Source organism: Mustela lutreola, chromosome 16 (genome assembly GCF_030435805.1).
Source record: "Mustela lutreola isolate mMusLut2 chromosome 16, mMusLut2.pri, whole genome shotgun sequence".
NCBI lineage: Eukaryota > Metazoa > Chordata > Mammalia > Carnivora > Mustelidae > Mustela > Mustela lutreola.
The window spans coordinates 12,191,059-12,216,242 of record NC_081305.1 but is presented as its reverse complement, the minus strand read 5'-3'; the positions used below and the strand labels follow the sequence as shown (position 1 = coordinate 12,216,242).

The window sequence follows — 25,184 nt, the reverse complement described above, 5'->3', positions numbered from 1 at the left end:
TAGGCCATTCTGATCTACTTTCCTAGAGGTCATCCAGGCTTACTGAACATTATTTGTGGGGCACAAAGCTCCAAGTGTTTGGCCTCACCCCAAAACTACCCTGCAATATTAATCAACATAGTGACAATTTAGAAAGCAGCTACACAATTATTTTGGACAACAAAGCTAAACATCTCTATTTACTTTTGCTGAAATTTAACTTCAGAATAAAACAGTCCTGAGAAGGAAAAAAAGAAGAAAAGCAGAGTAATTTTTACTCTGTGGATAATAGCAACCTGAGACAGCAATTCTCTTGGGAACTGGTAAGATGTGTGAAATTCGTAAGGACTATAGCCTTTAAGTTCTTCAAAAAAAATTATAAATCATTTTTTTGTCACCAAACTGATTTGAATCTCCTTCCCTCCTTTCTTCCTTTATGAGCATTTATATTCATTTTCTTCTCAGCATCTCCAATCTCTCACTTTCTACTGGCTTCTTTTAAACTAAAATAGATTTCCTTAACTTTGAAAAGTCTTTATTTAACTGGAATATCCTCCCTTTCAGCTATTCTCACCTCTTGTCACCACTATCAAACTCCTGAAATAGATTCAAATTTGGGTTCTATAGAAACTGTTCTATCTCAATTATACCAAAAACCATGCCTTTTCTCAGTCATTAACCATAACTATTATTCTATTTACCCTAGTGGAACTATGACATCCTTTCAAATTTCCCTTTCCTTGGCTCCCACAGCTAAAAATTCCCTCCTCAGCTTCCACAATTAAACTCTTCTAAATCTTTTAACTCTCAACCACTCCTTCTGTTCCCTATACTTTCCTCCACAAGCATCTTTCCAACCCTCAATTGTGAGCATTCCCCAGGCTCAGTCCTTGCAATCATACTCTTCTACTTACACATTTTTAAGAGGCCTCAACCACTTTCATACCTCCAACTATAGCCTTTCAAGCTGAATGACTAAAATTTAGATTCAGTTCAAGATTTAGTTCCCAATTTAGATCCTTTTACTGGAAACTGCTTGAAACACCTCGCTGTCATTTCAAATTCAACGCAAGCTAAGAATTACATATTTTTGGAGGTAGCCAACAGTTAAATTTTGACTTCTTGTCACCTGGTTAAACTCCACTATTCTTTCAGCTCAATCATCATTTTCTCAGGAAAACATTTCCTGACTCTCTGATTAACCAAATGTCCACATCTCTCTCTTTTATAGCACTTATTATAGCTATAATTTTCAATTTATTTTGTGATGTGTGTGTGTGTATGTGTGATTCTTTAATGACTACTTCCTCCACTTGATGGTAAACCTCGCACGGATCATGTCTTTCCAGAGTGGGAGGTGAAGCGTATGACAACCACCATATTCCTAGTGTCTATCATTAAGTTTCGGACATGAAGTAAATAATATTCACCCAAAATTTGTCAAATGAATAAAAGCTCCCCAAATTTCTCCTACGTAATGAGTCTCCATCTCCTACTAGTCCAACACTCTCCAGGTCTTTACTTCACAGTTTACAAAAAAGCAGCTTACTCAATGAGCTCCTTCAGATTTTCCTTACTTCAATCCATAATGCACACAAGAATAATTTCCTTAATTATTTCACATGCCATTCTCCTACCCAATAATATTCACTGACTTCCTATTTCTCTCAAAAAAAAAAAAAAAAAAAAACTAAACTTATGCAGACATTTCATTAAAGAGTTCAATCTGCCATGAACACTAATGTCAGCTACTCAAGGCAGCCCTTCCCAATGGCCATGATGTTCGAAAACACTGATTCTCCTTTATTCTTGCTTGCAAACCACCACCAGTAATATTACCTTGGAAATATTACTATTAATTGCATCACAAATGCCTAATATTAATCAACCAAGTCTTGTTGGCTATAGGTTTACAAACCATCTCTTAGGATATATTTCTTAGAAGGTATGATGAGTATTATTATTTGTAACATTCTTACTGATCATAGTTTCAGGAAGTTTCATTTTATGAATTTGTCCTTAAGGGGCGCCTGGGTGGCTCAGCGGGTTAAAGCCTCTGCCTTCAGCTCAGGTCACAATTCCAGGGTCCTGGGATCGAGCCCCACATCGGGCTCTCTGCTCAGCAGGGAGCCTGCTTCCCCCTCTCTCTCTGCCTGCCTCTCTGCCTACTTGTGATCTCTGTCTGTCAAATAAAATCTTAAAAAAAAAAATTTGTCCTTAAATTCTAATGATCTCAGACTCAAAAATTCTAAGTAAAATTATGGCAAATTAAATTCTGCTATCTAAAACAACAGATGGGGGGCGCCTGGGTGGCTCAGTCGCTTACGTCTGCCTGTGGATCAGGTCATGATCCTGGGCCCTGAGATTGAGTCCCACATCAGGCTCCCTGCTCAGCAGGGAGTCTGCTTCTCCCTCTACCCATGCCCCCTGCTCATGATCTCTCTCTCAATAAATAAAATCATAAAAATAAAATTTAAAAAAAGATTACTATTAGTTCAGTATCAGAAAAATCTATTAATATACCTTTAAGAAACTGCACATTTCCTTTTCAAAAAGTTGTTTCTAGGGGCGCCTGGGTGGCTCAGTGGGTTAAGCCGCTGCCTTCGGCTCAGGTCATGATCTCAGGGTCCTGGGATCGAGTCCCGCATGGGGCTCTCTGCTCAGCAGGGAGCCTGCTTCCTCCTCTCTCTCTCTCTGCCTGCCTCTCTGTCTACTTGTGATGTCTCTCTGTCAAATAAATAAAATAAAAAATCTTAAAAAAAAAATCAAATCAACTTATCATACCTTAATGGGAATACTTCCCTTAAATAATCTAAAAATAATTTTTAGGGGTGCCTGGGTGGTTCAGTTGGTTGAGCCACTGCCTTTGGCTCCAGTCATGGTCCTGGAGTCCTGGGATTGAGCCCCGTATCACGCTTCCCCTGCTCTGCGGGGTGCCTGCGTCTCTCTCTCCCTCTGCCTCTCCCCTGCTTGTGCTCTCTCTCTGTCAAATAAATAAATAAGATCTCTAAGATAGTAATAATAATAATAATTTTAAAATACTTGTTCATAGGGCACCTGGGTGGCTCAGTCATTAAGCATCTGCCTTTGGCTCAGGTCATGATCCCAAGGTCCTAGGATGGAGCCCTGAGTCAGGCTCTATGCTCCGTGGGAAGCCTGCTCTCCCTCTTCCACTTCCCCTGCTTGTGTTCTCCTCTCACTATGTCTCTGTCATATAAGTAAATAAAATCTTTAAAAAAATAAAATAGAAAAATATCAAACTACTTGGTCATAAACCATTCCAAACCTTGAATGAAAGAGCTATCATTCTTCCATGTAATGCTAAATTGACACAAAATAATCTGCCAACTTCCACAGAACATCCTGATCAGTGGTAGAATTCTTTATATCCCACAGAAAGCTTTCTAGTTCAACAAATGCTTTCAGATCTATAACACCTCACTTAACCTTTACTCCTTACAATTGCTCATTTTTATAAAAACACTGAAGCTCACCAAATTGACCAGCACAAAATAATTTAGCATCTACAGTTTTCTGACTCAACGTTTTTAAAAAATATTTACATGATGGTCATATTTAGTTAAAATAAATACTTTCCTTTACTTCATTAATAAATAAAGCATCACTAGCAGAACAGGCATATCAGCCTGAACAACACTTTATAAGTTAGGTTGCAAGACATCCCAAATTGGCTATTAAGAGTCCATTTCAATGACCAACTTTAAGTGTTTGCTCAGCAATTATTCAGTTTGCTGGTGGAAAAATTTAAAACACAAATACAAATAAATACTAAATAATGGGCATCACCACTTTGAATACATGCAAAGTGACCAAATTTTGTTGCAAAAACTATACACATTATTTCTTAAATGATTTGTTTCTGTGTTGATAGCAAACATTCTCCATGGTTGAGTCTGCATTCATTTTCTCGGTTGAAAATTTAATGAATTCTTAAGTGTTACAAGGAAAGAAATTAACTATTTTGTGGGGAATATTGGTATTCCAATATTCTAATATTCTAAAAGTATAAATATTATACTGTATAAATATTCTAAAAGTATAAATATATATAAATGAATCTGTTTGCCTCAACAAGCAACATCATTTCACAAGTATTCTAGTTTGTGACATAACCATGTAATAAAGAAAAAATAAACCAGGACCCAACATTTTAAATGTCCTTCTGGCAAAAAGGAGTCATTACCAACACCAACAGCATTTTAACATATATCCAACCATACTAAATTGACTTAGAAACCTCCAGCTAACAGCCAACTTCTGAATCCAAGAAATACAGGCAATGTACAGCAAGAATAAACCTATGTCTAGACTCTAGCATGTCAACGGAATTATTTTAATCACAGACTGATCTCTCAATCATCCAATGGAGAAACAAAATAATGAAAGTTTTTAAAAAGTAAACTAAACACTTCAAAAGGTCAATAACATCCGATACAAACTATTGTAACTAAATTATTAAACATTTATTTTGAGTGATGGAGGATACTGGCTCAGAGTAAGAATTATTCTCCATTTTTGCTATATCCTACTTGCTATGGTTTTTATTTATTTTTTTAAGATTTTATTTATTTATTTATTTGAGACAGTGAATGAGAGAGTACACCAGCAGGGGCAGAGGGAGAGGAAGAGGGAGAAGCAAACTAATCTAAGCAGGAAGCCTGATGTGGGGCTCAATCCCTGAACATCGGGATCATGATCTGAGCTGAAGGCAGACACTTAATCAACTGAGCCACCCAGGAGGCCCCCTAGTTGATATGTTCTAATTAACTTAAAGAATATATCTATCATTATCTCACTGCAATCTAAAAATCACCATCATATGGCATTGTTAAACTCTCATGCATAACAGCAAAAGTTCTAATGTCTACCAATGTGGCTCGCCATGCCTTGCTGCAGTGTCTGCCATTCAGAAGAAAGCTCCATTTCCCAACTTTGGTATACGTTAAAGCATCTGGAATTCCTTTTAGGTTATATAAACTGATGCTTATAATAAGGGAAAGGACATATCCAGAAACAGGCAACTATGAAAAAAATTCTTCAGAAACTGAGGAGGAAAGGGGGTGTCTGTGTGGCTGGGTCAGCTGAGCAACCAGCTCTTGGTTTTGGCTCAGGTGGTGATCTCATGGATCACAGGATCGACCCCTGTGTTGATGAGTCTGCTTGAAGATTCTCTCCCTCTGTCCTTCCCCCTCCCCAATCTCTCTCTCTCTAATAAAAGAAATCTTAAAACAAAACAAACAAACAAAAAACATGAGGAAAAAAGGAAAGTCTAAGGATATTGGCTCACCAGAGCAGAATGAAGCAGACAGTATCAGAAAAGATACGGGTTTTAAGGTGGAGGTGGGGGTTAGGGACAGAATGCAGTTGTTTTCTACTAAGATACAAGATTTTTTAAGTTCTGGAAGTAGGAGGATGTTTTGTTTTAATAAGCACAATAAAAGTTATACACTAAAATTGACATGGAATATAATTTTTCACAAAACTTATGTGTTTATTTTTTAAAAAGATTTTATTGGAAGATAGAGAGATCACAAGCAGGCAGAGAGGCAGGCAGAGAGAGAGAGGGAAGCAAGCTCCCGGCCGAGCAGAGAGCCCTATGCAGGGCTCGATCCCAGGACCCTGAGACCACAACCTGAGCAGAAGGCAGAGGCATTAACCCACTGAGCCATCCAGGAGCCCCAAAACTTGTGTGTTTAAAACTAACATCTTTACTGATAAAGTAAAGACAGTAAAATGTTGGGACGCCTGGGTGGCTCAGTTGGTTGGGCAGCTGCCTTCGGCTCAGGTCATGATCCCAGCGTTCTGGGATCGAGTCCCACATCGGGCTCCTTGCTCAGCAGGGAGCCTGCTTCTCCCTCTGCCTCTGCCTGCCATTCTGTCTGCCTGTGCTCGCTCTCTCCCCCTCTCTCTCTCTGATAAATAAATAAAATCTTTAAAAAAAAAAAAAAAAAAAAAAAAAAAAAAAAGACAGTAAAATGTTAATGGTAGAATTTCAGTGATTGAAATTCAGTCCAATGTATGATTTATTTTCAATGTACAATTTTTTAAAACTTTTCTGTATGTTTGTAACTTTTCATAATAAAATGGAGGCCAAAACTACATAGCTCTCTTAGAAACAGTAGTGCTTCAACAAGATAATGTACACAAGCACATAGTAGTTGCCCAATAAATGTTACTCTACCTCCCTGTCCCTTTTGAACAACGTAAAAGAATGGGTTACCTCAAAAGTCAACAACTTTAGGTTCTAGCAATATATATGCTGTCAGCAAAGAACAGAGCTTAAAAAGCCTTCATCAATAAACAGGATAAACAAAGTCCTTTTAAAGGCAGGGGCAAATGCAGAAGAAAAGGAGAATCCATTGGCTGCCAGGAAAAGGAGGGAGGAAGGATGGATTAAAAGCCATGGCACCTGGTGCCTGGGTGGCTCAGTTGGTTATGCGGCCAACTCTTGGTTTCAGCTCAGGTCATGATCTTCGGGTCATGGGATCGAGCCCTATGTCAGGCTCCCCACTCAGTGGGGAATCTGCTTGAGGATTCTCTCTCTTTCCCTTACCCTCTGCCCACCTCCAATCACACACTTGTGACACTTTCTCTAAAATAAATAAAATTTAAAAAACAAAAAACAAAAAAACCCCACATGGCACCAAGAAAGAGAGGAAGAAGGGAAACTGTTGTTCATTAACCTAGGGCGTGGAGCTTAATGACAAGGGACAGGACACAAGATACTGGCCCTCAGCAAGTATTATAAAATTAGAACTGAGATCAATATGTCCCGCTGAGAGTGCTTTCATAATTTAAATCAAAGAGACTGTAACACAGAAAACTGATCACAAGAAAGAATCTCCCCTTCTCCACATAAAGAAAAAAAACCTGATGATTTATCAATAGCATTCACCTTCCTAGAGAAAATGGGAAGGAACATTAACTTCTTAATGTGACAAATCAAAGGCTGGCACATGAACCTGACCTGACTTGCCCAGACAGCTGAGATGGAGATTGCTAGCTGTCTGCTACAATTGTGTGCTACCCTTTCACAATGCCAAACTGTCCCTGGGAGTGCCTACCCAGTCCCGTGTAGCTGGGTGCTGCACAGGAAGAGTTCTCACCAGTGCAATGTGAGCAAGACAGTCAATCGCCTCAGGGCCAGAGCTTTCAAGAGAAGGTGGATAAAAAGGTGAATTATATGGAAGGAAGAAAGAGAGGGAGGGAGGGAAATAAGGATAAAAATACATACACACATACAAACAGGCCGGCAGGCAGGGGTTCTGACTTTTCAGTGTGAAAGCACAAGACTCTGAAGCCCTGAGAAGCAAAAGCACAAGACAGGAGGAACCAGGGTCTCTGGATCACCAGAGGCAGATCGTCTCTCACAACTTCTCTTGTGGTAAGCCACTGATATTTTGGGGTTTACTATGGGGAGTAGTTAGTTTTGCCCCAAATAATACATGAACTGAAAGGAAATCTTGATCTTCTAAGTTAGTGAAAGGCTTAGGGAGAAGCCGACCCCTTGACACACAATGAAATTATACCTGTGGCATTCTTATGCTAAAACAGTTTTGTCAACAAAGGGCAATGAAGATCTTTTGTCACCTTAATTTTTTAAATGTCAAACAGATAACACATAACTGTCTCAAAAAATTTTTTAATAAAAAATATAAAGAATAAGGGCGCCTGGGTGGCTCAGTGGGTTAAAGCCTCTGCCTTCGGCTCAGGTCATGATCCCAGAGTCCTGGGATTGAGCCCCACATCAGGCTCTCTGCTCCGCAGGGAACCTGCTTCCTCCTCTCTCTCTGCCTGCCTCTCTGCCTACTTGTGATTTCTGTCAAGTAAATAAATAAAATCTTTAAAATATATATATGTATAAAGAATATAGTGGAAAATTTGCCACCCATTTTTATCCCCCACTATTAGCCTAGTTTCTTCTGTCTCCTTCCAGAGCATTCTAATGCAAATATAAGCAAATAATTTAATAATTTAATAAGAGATGTTGGAGATCTTTCCACACCTGACGTAAACACCTCCTTTCCACAGCAATACAATAGCTCATTGTATGAATACACATAATACATTCAATCACTCCCTTATTGAAAGGTGTTGGGTTATTTCCAATTATTTGGGGAAAAAAAAAAGCCTCAATAAAATACCTCCTACACATTGATCATAGTATCATATATAAAGTTTCAGAAGTAGGGCAGTTAGGTCAAAGATATATATATTTACAATTTTAATAAATCATGATCTCCTTTTCTAACAAATTCTCCCCATTCAATCCCATTTGATAGGTCAGAAGTTAAAATTCAAGCGATGGCGATTTCTACTATTACATATGAAGAATTAGTTATTACATGAACTTCCCCCATAGTAACTAACAACTAGACAAAATATATTAAATAATTTTCAGTAAATGGACAACAGGCAGCATAGGTTTATGATCCCTAAGAGAAGGGAAACAAGGTGAACCTAGAACTACCCCAACTTAGTCCCTGGAGGAGGCTTCTAGACCGTAGCACAGGATGGGGGAGCCCAAACAGAATCTAGTATTCTCCCTGAGCAGAGGAGAGAAACCAGAGTTCAATGAATTCAAGGCAGCTAGAACTTGAAAGATAGAGTACTGGAAAAAAGAACTACACAAAGAACCCAAGATATCTGCAGAGGGATCCCCCTGAGTGTTGTCTTATCCTATGGGTATGTGGTGGCCAATGAAACACAAAAGCAAATAGACCAAATAATTCCTGATGCTCACACAAGGCAGGGAGCAGTTTATTCTCACCAGCCTGAAAGGAGAGACCTCATATGACTCAGGACACTGGGTAGAATCCCAGAAGAGTCACTTCTTAGTAGCAGAATTAAATTAGGCACAGACTACAGGCTGCTCTGGACTTACCCTAACAAAACTTAAAAGCAAGCCTCAAAAGGCTCAAACTGATCTGCATACAACCTCTGTGCCAGACAAAATCCAACATTCTTTAAAGGAATTCAACAAAATTTAGCACTCAAAGATGTAAAATGGATGGTGACCAATATCCAATAAAAAATTGCCACACATGTAGAGGTGCCTGGGTGGCTCAGCTGGTTAAGCACCAGACTCTTGGTTTTGGCTGGGGTTATGACCTAGGGGGTCATGAGCTTGAGGCCCACTCAGTGGGGACTCTGCTTCTCTTCTTCTCTCTACTCATGCGAGCACACACTTGCTTTCTCTAAGATAAATAAATCTTAAAAAAAAATTACTACACATGCAAAGAAATAGGAATGTGACCACAAGAAGAAAAATTAATCATTAGAAAAAGACCAAGAAACTGACGACTAATGGAATTAGCAGATGAGAACCTTAAAATAGTGATTATAAATACACTCAAGATTGTAAAGAAAAGGAGGGAAAAGTCTATGAAGAAAGCAACACCTGGCTGGCTCTGATTCTTGATCTCAACACTGTGTGTAGAAATTACTTAAAGTCTTTTGAGGGGGGGGGGGAACTGTAGAGGAAAACATGCACTTAGTAATATAAAAGACCCAAATCAAACTTCTACAGATGAAAAATAAAATATCAAAAATTTTTAAAAATACACTAGATGGCTTTAATATCAGACTGAAAGTCACAGAAGAAAGGATCAATGAACCTAAAGACACAGCAATAGTAATTATCCACAATGAAACTGAGTGGGGGAAAGAAAACAACAATCAGTGGGGAAGAGAGGATGAAGAACATCTCTTCAAGACTTGAGACAATAGGGGCACCTGGGTGGCTCAGTGGGTTAAAGCCTCCGCCTTCAGTTCAGGTCATGATCCCAGGGTCCTGGGATCAGCCAGCATCTAGCTCTCTACTCAGCAGAGAGCCTGCTTCCCCCACCCCCAACTCTCTCTGCCTGCCTCTCTGCCTACTTGTGATCTCTATCTGATAAATAAAATCTTTAAAAAAAAAAAGACTTGAGACAATAGCAAGCAATTTAACCTATGGAAAACCAGAGCCCAGGAAGAGTAGGGACAGAAAAACTATCTGAAGAAACAACAGGCACATAATATATGTTCAAATATTTGTTGACAGGGCGCCTGGGTGGCTCAGTGGTTAAGCCGTTGCCTTCGGCTCGGGTCATGATCTCGGGGTCCTGGGATCGAGTCCCGCGTCGGGCTCTCTGCTCAGCAGGGAGCCTGCTTCCTCCTCTCTCTCTCTCTGCCTGCCTCTCTGCCTACTTGTGATTTCTCTCTGTCAAATAAATAAATAAAAATCTTTAAAAAAAAAAAAAATTTGTTGACAGATTTAAAAAAAACAAAATAATAATATGTATATGTATATAAATGTAAAAGTTATCAGAAAAGCAATGTGGTAACACAGAAAGAGGCTTTATATTTAAAAAGATTTGGATTGGAATCTAAGTTCTTTTTTTTCTTTTTTTTTTTTTTTTAGATTTTATTTACTTATTTGATAGACAGAGATCACAAGCTGGCAGAGAGGCAGACAGAGAGAGGGGGAAGCAGGCTCCTCCCGGAGCAGAGAGCCCAATGCAGGGCTCGATCCCAGGACCCTGAGATCATGACCTGAGCCAAAGGCAGAGGCTTAACCCACTGAGCCACCCAGGTGCCCCAAGCTCTTTTTCTTAATATTTATGTGATTTGGGCAAATCACAATCCATCTAATTCCTTTTTTATATGTAAAATTTGTAAAATCTGTAAAATTTCTACTCTATGTATTGTATACTTTATCAAGAGTTACAAATAACATAAAAAAGGGTTCCATAGGGTGCGTGGGTGGCTCAGTGGGTTAAGCTGCTGCCTTCGGCTCAGGTCATGATCTCGGGGTCCTGGGATTGAGTCCCGCATCGGGCTCTCTGCTCAGCAGGGAGCCTGCTTCCCTCTCTCTCTCTGCCTGCCTCTCTACTTGTAATCTCTCTCTGTCAAGTAAATAAATAAAATCTTTAATTTAAAAAAAAAAAAAGGTTCCATAAATCACATATTAAATAGCAACTTACTTGACTCAGATAAATATTTAGGGAGAAGGCTATTAGGCCAATACTCATTTTTAAAAAACAAAAAACAAAAAACAAGTGTGTTTGGTTAAGGTCCTTTCAGATACTTGCATCTAGTTCCACATTTCCACTACTGTAAGAGTTAAGGTTGGAACACATTATTTTATATGAAACTAAACTTTCAAGTTACCTTTTTTATGCCAGACAATCTTATTAATTAACCCATACAGTAAATGCTCAGTAAATATTTTACAAATGATGAGCAAAAGTATAAGATAATCTAGACTGATTCTCTTCTTTTGGTCCTGGGGGCAGATAAACCCAATAAAAAGCTCAGGGAAAAAAAATTTTAGGAAGACTCCCAAGGTGAAGCTCTCCACTAAAATGACAAGTTCATCCTATCTCCTCACTCTTAACTGTAAATTTCAAGATGATACAAAAAAGCAAACAATGGAATTGCTGCAAATGCAGATATCATTTACTCAAAATCTTAACTATTAGGTTGAACCACATGAAATTGCTGGTTTTATAAGTTAAACAGGACCAAATACTGGTCACTCTTACAGTTCAATCTAATAAAAACAATGAAGCCAGAAAACCATGCCTAAAGAAGAGCTGGAGTGGCAGCGGGCCACTGGGTTATGCTAAGGGAAAGATACTGAACAACACGCAGGTGCAGAAAATTCCTGAATCACTGAATATAAAATCTTTACCAACAAATACTATTTCATTAAAAAAAAAAAAAAAAAAAAAACCTCTGTAAAAAAAACAACAACTCTGTAAACTCACAAGCTGTAAGGTGGTGCTCTCTAGAAGCCTATAACACTTCACCACATATGGGGAGGGCGGGCGACATGGGACACCTGGATGTGGTAGGAGCTGGCAAGAGCCAGAGAAGGAGGCAGAGATCACGGCACTGAAGAACGTAAATCTGTCTCCAGAAGAAGGAGGGAACCACACCAATCTCTTCTGATTTCTGTTTTCACTGTTCTAATTTCTCCTATTTTAGACCCATTTTCAAAGGTGGAAATCAATATACAATAGTGAAATTTCTTTCTTGAAACTTCTTATAATAATAAACTTCTTATAATAATAAAGCAACAACACCAACCAGCCACACCAAAAACTTTTATCTATACACATGGCAAACAAGGAGGTCCTAATTAATCTAATCAGTTCTAACAGTCTGAGACTGTGGAGTTTTAAATGTTTCAAAACTATTCAAAACTAACTCTGCTGCCTAATTACCTCAGAAAGAAGGCTTGCAGACTGAAAATATTTCGCACTATCCTTAAGGTATGATTAATTTATGTATTGATTTTTTAATATAGATTGTTTCATGCGCCAGAGAACGTTCCGACCTTAGCAATATCAAGTTCTAACATATTCCTTTCTCTATGAAAAGGTGCCAATCTTTAGGAAAATTCCAGTGATTTTTATATTTATCTGGTTTTATAAAAGGCAAAAAGAATCAATGCCTTCTTTTTCTCAGCTAATAAGAAGCTATGTTCTTAGTCATTCCATTATACAGAGGGAGGATCTGTGTTAAGTAATGCTGTCTTCAGAACACAACTAATTCTTTCCTCTTCTATTTAAGAACGGGACTTTCCTTTGTCTGATAGGCAGTATATTCCAAATTTAGGCCTCATTTAGGCCAAGAGAACTAAAGAACATTTGGCAGAACTGAATTCCTTTACCCAGAGAATCACTCCTTTGCACTTATAATCTCAAAGTGCATACATTTTCAATATTCATTAAAGACTATAAATGTTCTTGTGGCGCCTGGCTGGTTCAGTCAGAAGAGCATCTGACTACTGATGTCAGGGGTTGTGAGTTCAAGCCCCACACTGGGTGTAAAGATTACTTAAAGAATAAATTAAAAAAAAAAAAAAAAAGAATAAATAAATAAAATCCTGAAAGAAAACTTGAAAAAAAAAAGACAATAAATGTTCTTTTTTATTTTTTTAATTAACATATAAGGACTATAAATGTTCTTGATCTTACTCTTCAAGTAAGTTCAACTTAAGTTTTCATTAGGAGCCTGCCTACCTAGGAAGTATTATATAAAAGGTGTGGCACGTTACATTCATTTCACATTTCTCTTAACACAGTGAACACAAAACCTTATCTTGAATCATTTCCTCTGAAACAACAAAGAGAAAGGGAAGAGAAAGACCATTTATGGGCAAATGCAATTTGATGCATGGTCTACGTATTTAAAAATTTTTTATTCTCACCATAACCCTGTAGGAGTGGGTTTATCTGTTTTGTAGAAAATTATCTGTTTTATAGACAATTGAAGGTTGTCTATTAATTTGTCCAAGGTCACAGTAAGAGATAAGTGATTTGGGATTTGAATCCAAGACTGTGATTCTGATTTTTCCTGCTTACATTAAATAGGTGTGCTCAGTAGATGGTACTAATTAACAGAAGGCAGATATGCTCAGGATTAAAACCCTCCATTACATCCCCTTCTCCCTCCTTAAAGCTTCTGTCCACTTCAATTGCTTATCACATTACACAGCTGATTTGGACAGTGCACGAACTTGGGAATTCTGTTGACTTTCAGGCTCTTTCTAGTTTACACTTAAGTTACAAAAGAAACCTTCCTAGATACCTTCTGTATCTTTCCTTAAACATTATTTTTTTTTCTTTCCTTCTTTGTTGTAGTTACTTTGCATTTGAATTGATTTATAACTTGTATGCACATTCTCCTGGTTAATTTTTCCCCCACATAATTTCAATTCACTGTTTCTCTTACTTATCTTTCTAAATATATATCACATTTTTTATTTTTAAGGAACACAGAAACAATTTAAGAGTCTGTTCTATTTTACAAGTGTACAGATCCAGGAATTCAAGTTAGCACTCACTTTCACTACGACTCCTCCCCTACAAAGAGTGACACATGTTATTCACGTCTTCATTAGAAGGTACTATAAATACTATGCATTCAATCTAACATAATTTTCTAATTTCAGTAAAGTTGTTACAGCTAGATGAAAGTAGATGTCTGGTTCTCTTAATTCATTGTTTTTAGATTCCAGTCCACACTTCTTGTTCCTCCACACTCTATTTTAATGCAGATACAAGAGTTAGCACTGGCACAGTTCTGAGGGCCATCACTTGAGATTCCATCGTAAGTTTCCAATTTCTATAATTCAACCAAACAAAGATGAACCACTTACTGATTTCCCAGTTTTATGAGAACTGCTCTTCTCAAGTTGAAGGAGCGCCCCTTACAACTCATAAATTAGGCACGGGGATGGTGTCAGATTAGGAGGCATTTTAAGGTAGCTAAATTAAGAATTTCTTGATACGGGGGCACCTGGCTAGCTCAGTCAGTAGAGCATGCAACTCTTGATCTCGAGGCGGTAGATTCAAGCCCTACACTGGGTGCAGGGATTACTGAAAAATAAAACCTTAAAAAAAAAATCTCGTGATATTAACAATAAACTCTTTAAGAAGAATGAAAAGTACCGACAAGCTTTTTTCTGATACTCCCCACCACTTCCTCTAGCATGTGTCCTAGCATTTAATTTTTCCTTCTTTTACAGTACTACAACTTATATTAATTCTTTATTTTTTTTAAAGATTTTATTTATTACTTGACAAAGAGAACACATACAAAAGCAGGGGGAGCAGGAGAGGGATCGGTAGGCTCCCCACCAGGCAGGGAATCCAACTTGGGGCTCGATCCCAGGACCCCGAGACCAAGACCCAAGCTGAAGGCAGCTCCTTAACTGACTGAGCCACTCAGGCACCCCTATAGTAATAATTTTTAGTAAAGGTATCTTTTTCTTCTTCCAGATCAGAGCTGTCCATTAGAAATCAAATGGGGGCACGTGGGTGGTTTAGTCGTTAAGCATCTGCCTTCTGCTCAGGTCATGATCCCAGGGTCCTAGGATCAAGTCCTACATCAGGCTCCCTGCTCTGCAGGAAGCTTGCTTCTCCCTCTCCCTCTCCCACTGCCTCTCCCCCTGCTTGTGTTCCCTCTCTCACTGTCTTTGTCAAATATATAAATAAAATCCTTAAAAAAAAAAAAAATGTAAATCACATCTATTATTTGTTTTCTAATAGTCATATTAAAAAATAAGTAAAATTGATTTTAATAATGTATTTAATCCAATATATCCAAAATACTGCCATTTAAATGTGTAATAAATACAAAAAATTAATGCAGTATCTTACATTTGTTTTTTTGTACTAAGCCTTTAAAATCAAGTGTGTCGGGGCGCCTGGGTGGCTCAGTGGGTTAAGCTGCTGCCTTCGGCTCGGGTCATGATCTCAGGGTCCTGGGATCGAGTCCCACATCGGGCTCTCCGTTCAGCGGGGAGCCTGCTTCCCTTCCTCACTCTCTGCCTGCCTCTCCGTCTACTTGTGATTTCTCTCTGTCAAATAAATAAATAAATCTTTAAAAAAAAAAAAAAAAAAAAAAAAAATCAAGTGTGTCTTTTATACTTACAGCACAACCCCATTCACACTTCATGCTTCAAATGTTCAAAGCTACACTGAGCTGGTGACCACCACACTGGGCTGTACTACAGGGATGGAAGAGGAATGAGCTATTTCATAGCTGGACAGACTTGCTTTCAAATCTTAATTCCACCACTTACTGGCCCTAAGGCAGTTTCCTCATTAAATAATAATAATAATGATACATCTCTGATAGGATTAAATGAGATAGATGCCTAGAAAACACACGGTCTCTTAGCACAGGGCACACAGAAAGCCTTCAATAAATGCTAACTACTATCATGAATTTATATCCTCTAACACTAAGCACAGTGTCTTACATACGGTAGTTATCCAATAAATGTTCGATGAAGGAAGAAAAATTAATTTGCATGACATCCTATAAGCCATTTAATTGCTTATTTTTCAAATATATAAGTATCTTATATAAAACAAATATATAAGTATCTTTTTTGTTTTGTTTTTGGATTGTTGCTGACTAAATTGGTTTTGAACACATTAGGAGAAGTGTACAGAAGAGAAATGTACCATTTCATCTTTTGGATTGTTCAAGTATTTTTATTTTCTTCCAAAGAACAATGAATTATTAAGCAACTATACTCTATTAAGCACTCTATTAAGAGACTTCTTAGAGAAGTATTTCTCATCAATGACCGTGGAATTTTACAGGTAACTCCCAATTATCTGTAAGGATTTTTTGTCTCAGGTTGGAATAAAAACATATACCATTTCTGGCTTTTTTTTTTTTTTAAGATTTTATTTATTTGACACAGAGAGACAGAGAGAGATCACAAGCTGGCAGAGAGGCAGGCAGAGAGAGAGAGGGGGAAGCAGGCTCCCTGCTGAGCAGAGAGCCCAATGCAGGGCTTGATCCCAGGACCCTTGAGATCATGACCTGAGCCGACGGCAGATGCTTAACCCACTGAGCCACCCAGGTACCCCCATTTCTGGGCTTTAGTTGGAGAACGAGCCAGTGGTACACCTAAGACCCTTTATAATCTGGACTCCGAAATAATTCTCAAACTCTATTTTAGTCAGTACAACCCCCTAAATTTCTTAAAAGTATGTCCCCTTTTCACCTGTGCTTTTAATTTTTCATTCTCTTTTACATAACTGTATTCTTACATATCACAGAATCACAAAGTATCAGAGCTAGAAGGATCTGAAGAGATAATCCAGTCTTGGTATTTCCCAAAGCAGGTATCACAGAAGGTAAGAAAGATAATTTCAGATGGTGTTAGTATTATACACTTTAATGGCCATATATTTTGTTTAATGTATATTAGAAAAATATAAGTAGCACATCAAACTCAAGAATTCACGTGTATCTTCATTTATGACATGGTTCAACAGTCACAACTTAAGGGAGAAAAAAACTTTTTTTTAAAGATTTTATTTATTTGACAGAGAAAGAGGGATCACAAGTAGGCAGAGAGGCAGGCAGAGAGAGAGAGGGGGAAGCAGGCTCCCTGCTGAGCAGAGAGCCCAATGCAGGGCTCCATCGCAGGACCCTGAGATCATGACCTGAGCCAAAGGCAGAGGCTTAACCCACTGAGCGCTAAGGGAGAAAAAACTTCTAAGCTAAGAGTAGCAGAACTGGATTCTACTCAAGTCTAATTCCTAATTTTATCCTCTTTTCATTGCCCTAAACAATTTACTGTCTGTATGGCACCAACAGATTATCACTCTCATGTCATAATTGTTCCTTGATCACAATCTCATTTATCAAACCAACTGTAAGTAATGGTCTTAAAGCACTAGTGTTCCTTCATAATAAGGGATCAATAATGCCTTGATTTTGTGGTTAGATTGCTTCCAACCACTGAGAGTTAGCATTGGAGGAAATTCCACATGGGCTCAAACAAAACAATCATAACATATCCTAAAGCCAAACAATGTCTGGATTAATTGCCTTTTGCATTATTCACATCACTATTTCCTCCCATGAATGAATAAGGAATCAGGAGATGCTATACCTATAAATTCTAAAAACTATACAAAATATATGTAGAATATGGGAAAGTTATACAGGTTAAATAACAGGAATCTTACTGGGTGCCTGGGTGGTGCAGTGGGGTAAGCATCCAACTCTTGGCTTCAGCTCAGTCAGGTCATGAGATCAAGCCCCATGTCCAGGCTCTGTATTCAGAGCAAAGTCGGCTTAAGACTCTCTCCCCCTTGGGGCGCCTGGGTGACTCAGGGGGTTAAGCCTCTGCCTTCGGCTCAGGTCATGATCTCAGGTCCCCACATCTGGCTCTCTGCTCAGCGGGAGCCTGCTTCCCCCTCTCTCTCTGACTGCCTCTCTGCCTACTTGTGATCTATCTCTCTCTCTCTGTCAAATAAATAAATAAATAAAATCTTTAACAACAACAAAGAAAAGACTCTCCCTTTGCTCCTTCCTCCTGCCCACTCACACACATGCTCTCTCCCTCTAATAAATAAACCTTTAAAAAAAATAACAGGGATCTCAGAAATTATACTATTACCTAAATCTCTCATTAAATATGTGAGGAAACCAGAACTCAAAGTAGTGAAGACTTGCCCACAGCCATATGGTTAGCTAATGGCAGTGCCAGCTCTAGTCCTAGTTCACTCTTTGTGCTCTTCCACAGATTCAACACAAACAGTAGGGAGATATATATAAATTCTTCCATCATATACCAGTACAAATCCTGCCTCAGGTAAGATGAGATTTGAAAATCTTTTCATTAAGCAGAAATTCTGCTCGTGATGGGCTCAAACTAGAAATTAAATTAGGTTTGTCTAATAACGCTAGTCTGTCTACCTGAGAATCTACAATATTCAAGTGCATAGGAGTTGTAGCTACCCAATTGTTCTCAATAGTAAAGAAAAGAGGATTCTAATTCCAGGCAACTCTTCTCATTTTTTGTGTCCATTTCTGAATCCCTGGCATTCTCAACAGTCACATACCAATTTCCCTAGCTGAAACCATCCATGCTAGATTGCAAAGTGTCTGACTTTGAAATCAAAGAGAACTTACCGAATACCAGGTCTACAACTTAGGACATAACATCAGACAAATTACTTCATCTCTCTGAGCCTGTTTCTCAACTAAGATAACAGGACATTCACCTCACAGGACTATCAAAAATATTAAATGAGGGATGCCTGGGTGGCTAAGTGGGTTAAACCTCTGCCTTAGGCTCAGGTCATGGTCTCAGAGTCCTGGGATAGAGCCCCGCTTCAGGCTCTCTGCTCATCAGGGAGCCTCGTTCCCCCCCACTCTCTGCCTACTTGTGATTTCTATCAAATAAATAAATTAAAATCTTTTGAAAAAAAATTAAATAATATAGAGAGTGCAAAACATGATCTTAGGATACTGTTAAGTTAAAGGTTAAGAAGAGAGCAGAAGCACCTGGCAGGCTCAGTTGACAAAGTGTGAGACTCTTGATCTTGGGGTTGTAAGTTCTAGCCCTCACGTTGGATACAGAAATTACTGAAAAATAAAAATCTTCAAAAATAAAAGAATTTTTTTAAAGAATAGGGTAATAAAAATGTTCATCTGTGAGTCTGAAAGGGTTTATAGGGCGCCTGGGTGGCTGAGTTGTTGGCCATCTGCCTTCAGCTCAGGTCATGATCCCAGGGTCCTAGGATGGAGGCCCACATGGGACCACCTGCTCAGTGGGAAGCCTGCTTCTCTCTCTCCCACTCCCCCTGCTTGTGTTCCCTCTCTCACTGTCTCTCTCTCTGTCAAATAAAGGAATAAAATCTAAAAAAAAAAAATAAAGAAAGAAACTGGGTTTACAGTTTGTAATGTTTAAAAGTTAATTCCTGGGACGCCTGGGTGGCTCAATTGGTTGAGCGGCTGCCTTCAGCTCGGGTCATAATCCCAGCGTCCTGGGATTGAGTCCCACATCGGACTCCTTGCTCGGCAGGAAGCCTGCTAATCCCTCTGCCTGCCATTCTGTCTGCCTGTGCTCCCTCTCTCCCCCCCCTCTCTCTGATAAATAAATAAAATCTTTTAAGAAAATTTTTTAAAAAGTTAATTCCTGTTTGATACATAAAATAGTACATCTTAAATAGCTACATTGTTTTATTTTTTAAGTGCTTATCAAAGATACACATCAAAGTAATTAGAAAGTGAAATGGAAAAAAAAAAAAGGAAGCAAGTGAAATGACATGTGTCTGGGACTTGCTTTAAAATATGCCAGTCTCCCAAATCCTATGCCAAATAAACAAAAAAACATAGAGACAGTTGAAGCTAGGTGATACATACAGAGAGAATCACCATACTATTCGACTTCTGTGCATACTTGAAATTTCCCATATTAGAAAGTTTTATGTTTTAAAACCTAACAAGAACAGGGGCACCTCGCTGGCTCAGTCATTAAACATCTGCCTTTGGCTCAGGTCATGATGCTGGTGTCCCGGGATCAAGCCCCCACATGGGGCTCCCTGCTCAATGTGGAGCCTGCTTCTCCCTCTCTTCCCCACTCTTGCTGTCTCTCACTATCTCTGTCTCCCTCTCAAATAAATAAAATCTTAAGTAAATATGTTAAAAAAATAAAATCTAATAAAAACAGTTTTTTAAAAAGCCCTAAGAAAAATGCACATCATTAATAAACTCCTCCCAAGAAACCAATGTCTCCATCCGAACTTCTAAACACATGATAATACCAGTCATTTCGGTCAAAAATACATAAGTATTTTAAAATTACTCTCAACATAAAGCATGTTTTATCTTGGGGTGCCTGGGTGGCTCAGTCATTAAGGATCTACCTTCAACTCAGGTCATGATCTCAGGATCCTGGGATCGAGCTCTGCATCAGGCTCCCTGCTTGGTGGGAAGCCTGCTTCTCTCTCTCCCACTCCTCCTGCTTGTGTTCCCTCTCTTGCTGTCTCTCTCTGTCAGTAAGTAAGTAAATCTTAAAAAAAAAAAAAAAAAAAAAAGGCATGTCTTATCTCTTAATGTATTAACTACTAACTACATAGCAGTACTTTCTCTTTCTTTGGTATTATTATTCCTCCACCTGCTAAAATAGCCCAGGGTATATTTTTCCTTTTTCCCCTTTATGGATTCTATTTATTTATTTTTAAAGATTTTATTTATTTATTTGACAATGAGAGAGCATGAGCAGGGTGAGCAGCTGGCAGAGGGAGAAGCAGGCTCACTGGTGAGCAGGGAGCCCTAGGAAGGGCTCCATCCCAGGACCCTGGGATCATGACCTGAGCCGCTTAATCGACTGAGCCACTCAGGTGCCCAGGCCTTTATACATTCTTGTTATATTTTTTATGACTAGCACTACTAGTTCTGTATGTATATACATGTGTGTAACCTGACATGCATGTACACATGTATATACACAACACATGTAACACACACATGTAACCACATCAACTATCCTATCATTACTACTATTACATCTACTATTTAACAGTGGACCCACTGGGTATACTTGACCTTTTAAAAAGCATGACTCATCTGAAAGGGTTAAAAAAAAAAAATCCCTCTCATGACACACAACCTTCAAAATAGCACCCAAAGTGACTGAGGGAAAGCTGTGAACTATAGTCCATGTTCAGATTTACTGTAGTTACAGATTTTGTTGGCATATGTTATGATATGTTAGACACACTGAAATTACCAGCTGTAATTATTTAAAGGTAGCCATAAATACCTTCAAATAAAGTTTGTAAGTGAACTACTACATAACTTTGAGCACTACAGTAGAGACAATCTTAAAATATTTGAGCTCAAGACTTAATCTAACACGGGGAACCTGGGTGGCTCAGTTGCCTGAGCATCTGCCTTAGGCTCGGATTGTGATCCTGGGGTCCTGGGATCGAGCCCTGCCTGGGGCTCTCTACTCGGTGGGGAGCCTGCTTCTCCCTCTCCCACTGTCTGCTGCTCACTCTTCTCGTGCTTTCTCTCTCTGTGTCAAATAAACAAAATCTTTAAAACAAAACAAAAAACTAAACCTTAAAAAAAAAAAAGACTTAACCTAACACTGTATACCCCATGTTGTTTCAAAATAAAAATGTCTACTACCATTTACACACTCACATGCTTTGCCTCTCCATAATTCTAATAGCAAGTACACAGAGAACAGCCTTCTCCAAATTAGTATCCAAAGGGATAAAGGAAACAACAACAACAAAACAAACGAAAAACAAAGAAAACCCAAAGGGATATAGAAGCAGATTATATCAAATTCCCTATCAAGCAGTACTACTTACCAAAAAACAAATGCAAAACATGTTCCATAATTTCACTTTAAATGTGCCTAGGCAGTTTCTTTCTTTAATTCAGGTATGTTCTTTCAAACACATAAATCAGATTTAACTAATTCTCAAACTATGTGGATTTAAATGTTCTTCTGCTGTCTTTAAAGAAAAAAAAGTTTAAAAACAGCTCCACTTGGGGCGCCTAGGTGGCTCAGATGGTTAAGCATCTGCCTTTGCTCAGGTCATGATCCCAGGGTCCTGAGATCAAGCCCCGCATTGGGCTCCCTGCTCAGCGTGAACCCGCTTCTCCTTCTTCCACTCCCTCTGCTTGTGTTCCCTCTCTCGCTGTATATATCTCTCTATATATCAAATAAATAAATATTTAAAAACAAAACAAAACAAAAACAGCTCCACTTCCAGAAGCTTGGTAGGCTCAGTCCCTACAGCATGCAACTCTTGACTTCAGGGTTGCGAGTTCAAGCCCCCACTGGGTATGGAGCCCACTTACAAATTTTAAAAAAAAGATAGAAAAGAAAATAGGTCCACCTCCCGAAGAATATACACAATCGTTCATGGTACCTTTTTTTCAACTTTTATGTATATAAAATTAGAGGAAAATTAACTAAACTGTAAATTTGGAAAGATCTGGTCCCCAAAATACCCCCACTTCCAATTTACATAACACGTTTTCTTCCTGTGGAGTATAAAACTGACTTCATTAGTATATTTATCCTCAATCTGTTGGCAATATTTTTTGAGTCTCAGTACTGAATTAGGTACTCTGGAAAGTTACAAAGGAAATACAGGACCTAGTAACTACGCTGGAAGAACTTAAATACCCATCTCCACAAAGGAGAAAAAATGTAGTTACTGAAACAGTATCCTTGCCGAGAATCTTACAATCAAATGTGGAGCAGGGACTCCATTTTCAAGCCAGTTTCCTTGCACTAAGTAATCCAAGACAGTACCCACAAAATTAAACAGACTCCAAAAGTGATCAAATCTGTTATTTATGGATTACATATGCTGCTACACACTTCTACTGCATGACAAAGGAAGCCTGCTCCTGTAAGTAGAGCTTTCCAAATGTTCCTAAGCACACAAAGAAAGAGACATGTTCTCCGAGCATTGGCCACTTTTTGCCACTTTGCCTAATAACATCCTACTTCTGCCACAAACCACTAACAAAGTGTTTGATCACCAATATTAGGGTCTTACTCTGAGGGAACATTGATTATATATCCTCAAATACCAAATAAAAAATTCCAAAAAGGCTGACAGTTAAGAATCTCAGCTGTATCTACTAGAGAAGTAGCTGAAGAATAAACAGTAACAATGAATCCTCCTAGTCTTTAAATTGTAGAAGAGAAGTCATCTGTGGTCCCGCATTTCTGTTGGCTCAGAAAATTTCCTTTCTGTCTTCAGATTATGTATGTCACTCCCCCTTGTGAATTCTCTGTATAGAATACTAGAGCAGATATCAAAGTGGATGGGAGGGCGAGCGGAGTGGGGGAAATATTGCCAAGACTAGCAATTTTCTACAAACCAGTGATCTTCCCATGGTCCCATGTCCATGGTCATGAACATCTTAGGCAATTCTGATGATACAATTTCCCAAACAAAATTGTATCAAGCAGCAGTTTCATTCTATTTGTTAACCTTTAGGTCTAATTCTATACACCTAACCTTAAACAAACAAAACAAAAAAACCCCACAACCCTACCAGAGTTGCTCCCAAACTTTGAGAACTGTCAAATAAGTCCGCAGGATTAAATCTAGAGAAGACATGTCAGTTAACTGACTCACATTATAGAATATCAACTCTAGATTTCATTAAAAGCTACTATTAAAATCATATTCAGACGTCAGAAAGGCAAGATCCCACAACCCAATCACAAATACTGTACAGGTATTACAGCTTCGACTGCTGTCCCAACTTTTCAAGCTTTGGGACTCTAATTTACTTGAGGTAATAGCTTGAGATTCACTACGAATTGATCAAAATAAATGAAGGGGGGGGGAAGGACATATATCAGTTTCAACACCGTATTTGATAATAGGAATTTGCTAAATTACAAAAGAACGGGGTAGAGACAGTGAATTCGGTACTGACTACAATACACATCAGAACTGAACCTGAGTTACCTAAATAAACGTTATCTACTGCCAATAAACAGATCATTTCTTAACAGCTTAAGTACGCCAACCATTTTTTCATATTTAAAAAGGGCTGCTACGAACTGTCCGAGTCGAAACAAATAGCCAAATTCTAAGCAGGTCTTCGGCGAGGAGCCACTGTGCTAAGAGCATCACACAAAAGACCGGAGCAAACATAAACACGCTCTGGGCCTTCGCAGACAGCGGCCAGGAGCCAGGGTCTGAATCCCAGACCCCCGCACCAGGGACGGAAGGAGGGGTGGGGGGTAGGGTCCTCTTCTCGGAATGCGCTGGGGAGCTAGTTGGAGACGGGGAGGGAAGGAGCGAGCGCAGTACAGAGGAAGAGAGAGAAGCAGCGGACCGGCGTCAGCGGCTTCCAAGGCCGGCAACACCCTCGGGCCCGCACCAGGCCTGGCCCTCCCGGCCCCGTCCCGCCTCCTCACCTCCCTCACGTCCTGCAGGCACTCGAGCACCGCCAGGTTGTTGCTCCAGGTGTGCTTGGGGCACACACGGGTCACGTCCTCCCTGCACGACTCTTCCTCTGCCAGCTTCCAGCCCCCGCCAGCCCCTCCGGGCCCCGCTCCGCCCCGCCGGGCCGGAGGCCCACCCGCCGGGAAAGGCGGCTGCGGCGGCTGAGGCGGTTGCTGCGGCTGCTGCTGCTGGTGCTGGAGCTGAGATGACTGAGGCAGCTGGAGCAGCGGCTGACCCGCCGGCCCGCCGCCTCCAGTCTGCCCTACAAAGGACGGAAAGTTGGCCCCGGGGCCCTGGCCCTGGCTGTGGCCGCCCTGGGCCGGGACTTTCTGGGCCCCGGCCGCCGCGAGCAGCAGCAGCTGCAGCGCCGCCGACAAGCGGAACATCCTCCGTACACGTCCACACGCCGCCATCTTGGGTCCGCGGCGAGCTCGACGCACCCGCCGGCGCCGCGTATTTAAATGAGGGGGCGGGGCCCGACAGGGCCCGGCCCGAGCCCCTCCCCCGCCGGCGCAGACCCGCGAGTCGGGAGCGGAGCCCTGGAGGAGGCTGCGCTTGAAGCGGCCCACGCCCTGGGTCCCGGAGGCTCTTTGCCGGGGGAATTACTGGAGCTCCTTAAAAAGCCTGGGCTGGACGGCTTTACCTCATTCCCCTGGTTGTCGTCACAGAAAAATAAAGAGGAATCGGGATTGCCACAACCAAGATGGCTGGTAGAGTATGTCGCCTGTTCAGTGACTGGGGGGAAAAAACAAAAACAAAAAACTTTGTGTGTAGAGGTGAACTATACACGACCAGGGTATTCCGAAATTAAGAGTATCTTCTTGCATCTCTTCCTGCTGCTTTCTACCTGCCTCAGAATCTTTCTTACCCAGGGAAGAAGGCAGTCTTGAAAAATGGTTAGGAGCAAAGGTTCCGGGATAAGAAGGGAGTTGG

The 25,184-nt window shown here is 39.9% G+C and overlaps 1 protein-coding gene across 2 annotated transcripts in view; it reads right to left on the bottom strand.

Annotated features, from left to right (window-relative positions):
* GLG1 (golgi glycoprotein 1) overlaps positions 1-24,694 on the bottom strand; it is a 163,173-nt gene extending 138,479 nt beyond the window's left edge. For both annotated transcript variants that reach the window (XM_059152995.1, XM_059152996.1), the window contains exon 1: positions 24,224-24,694. In XM_059152995.1, coding sequence (XP_059008978.1) covers positions 24,224-24,664 — 441 coding nt within the window. In that variant the 5' untranslated portion in view covers positions 24,665-24,694. The remainder of the gene's footprint in view (positions 1-24,223) is intronic.
* Positions 24,695-25,184: the final 490 nt, after the last annotated feature.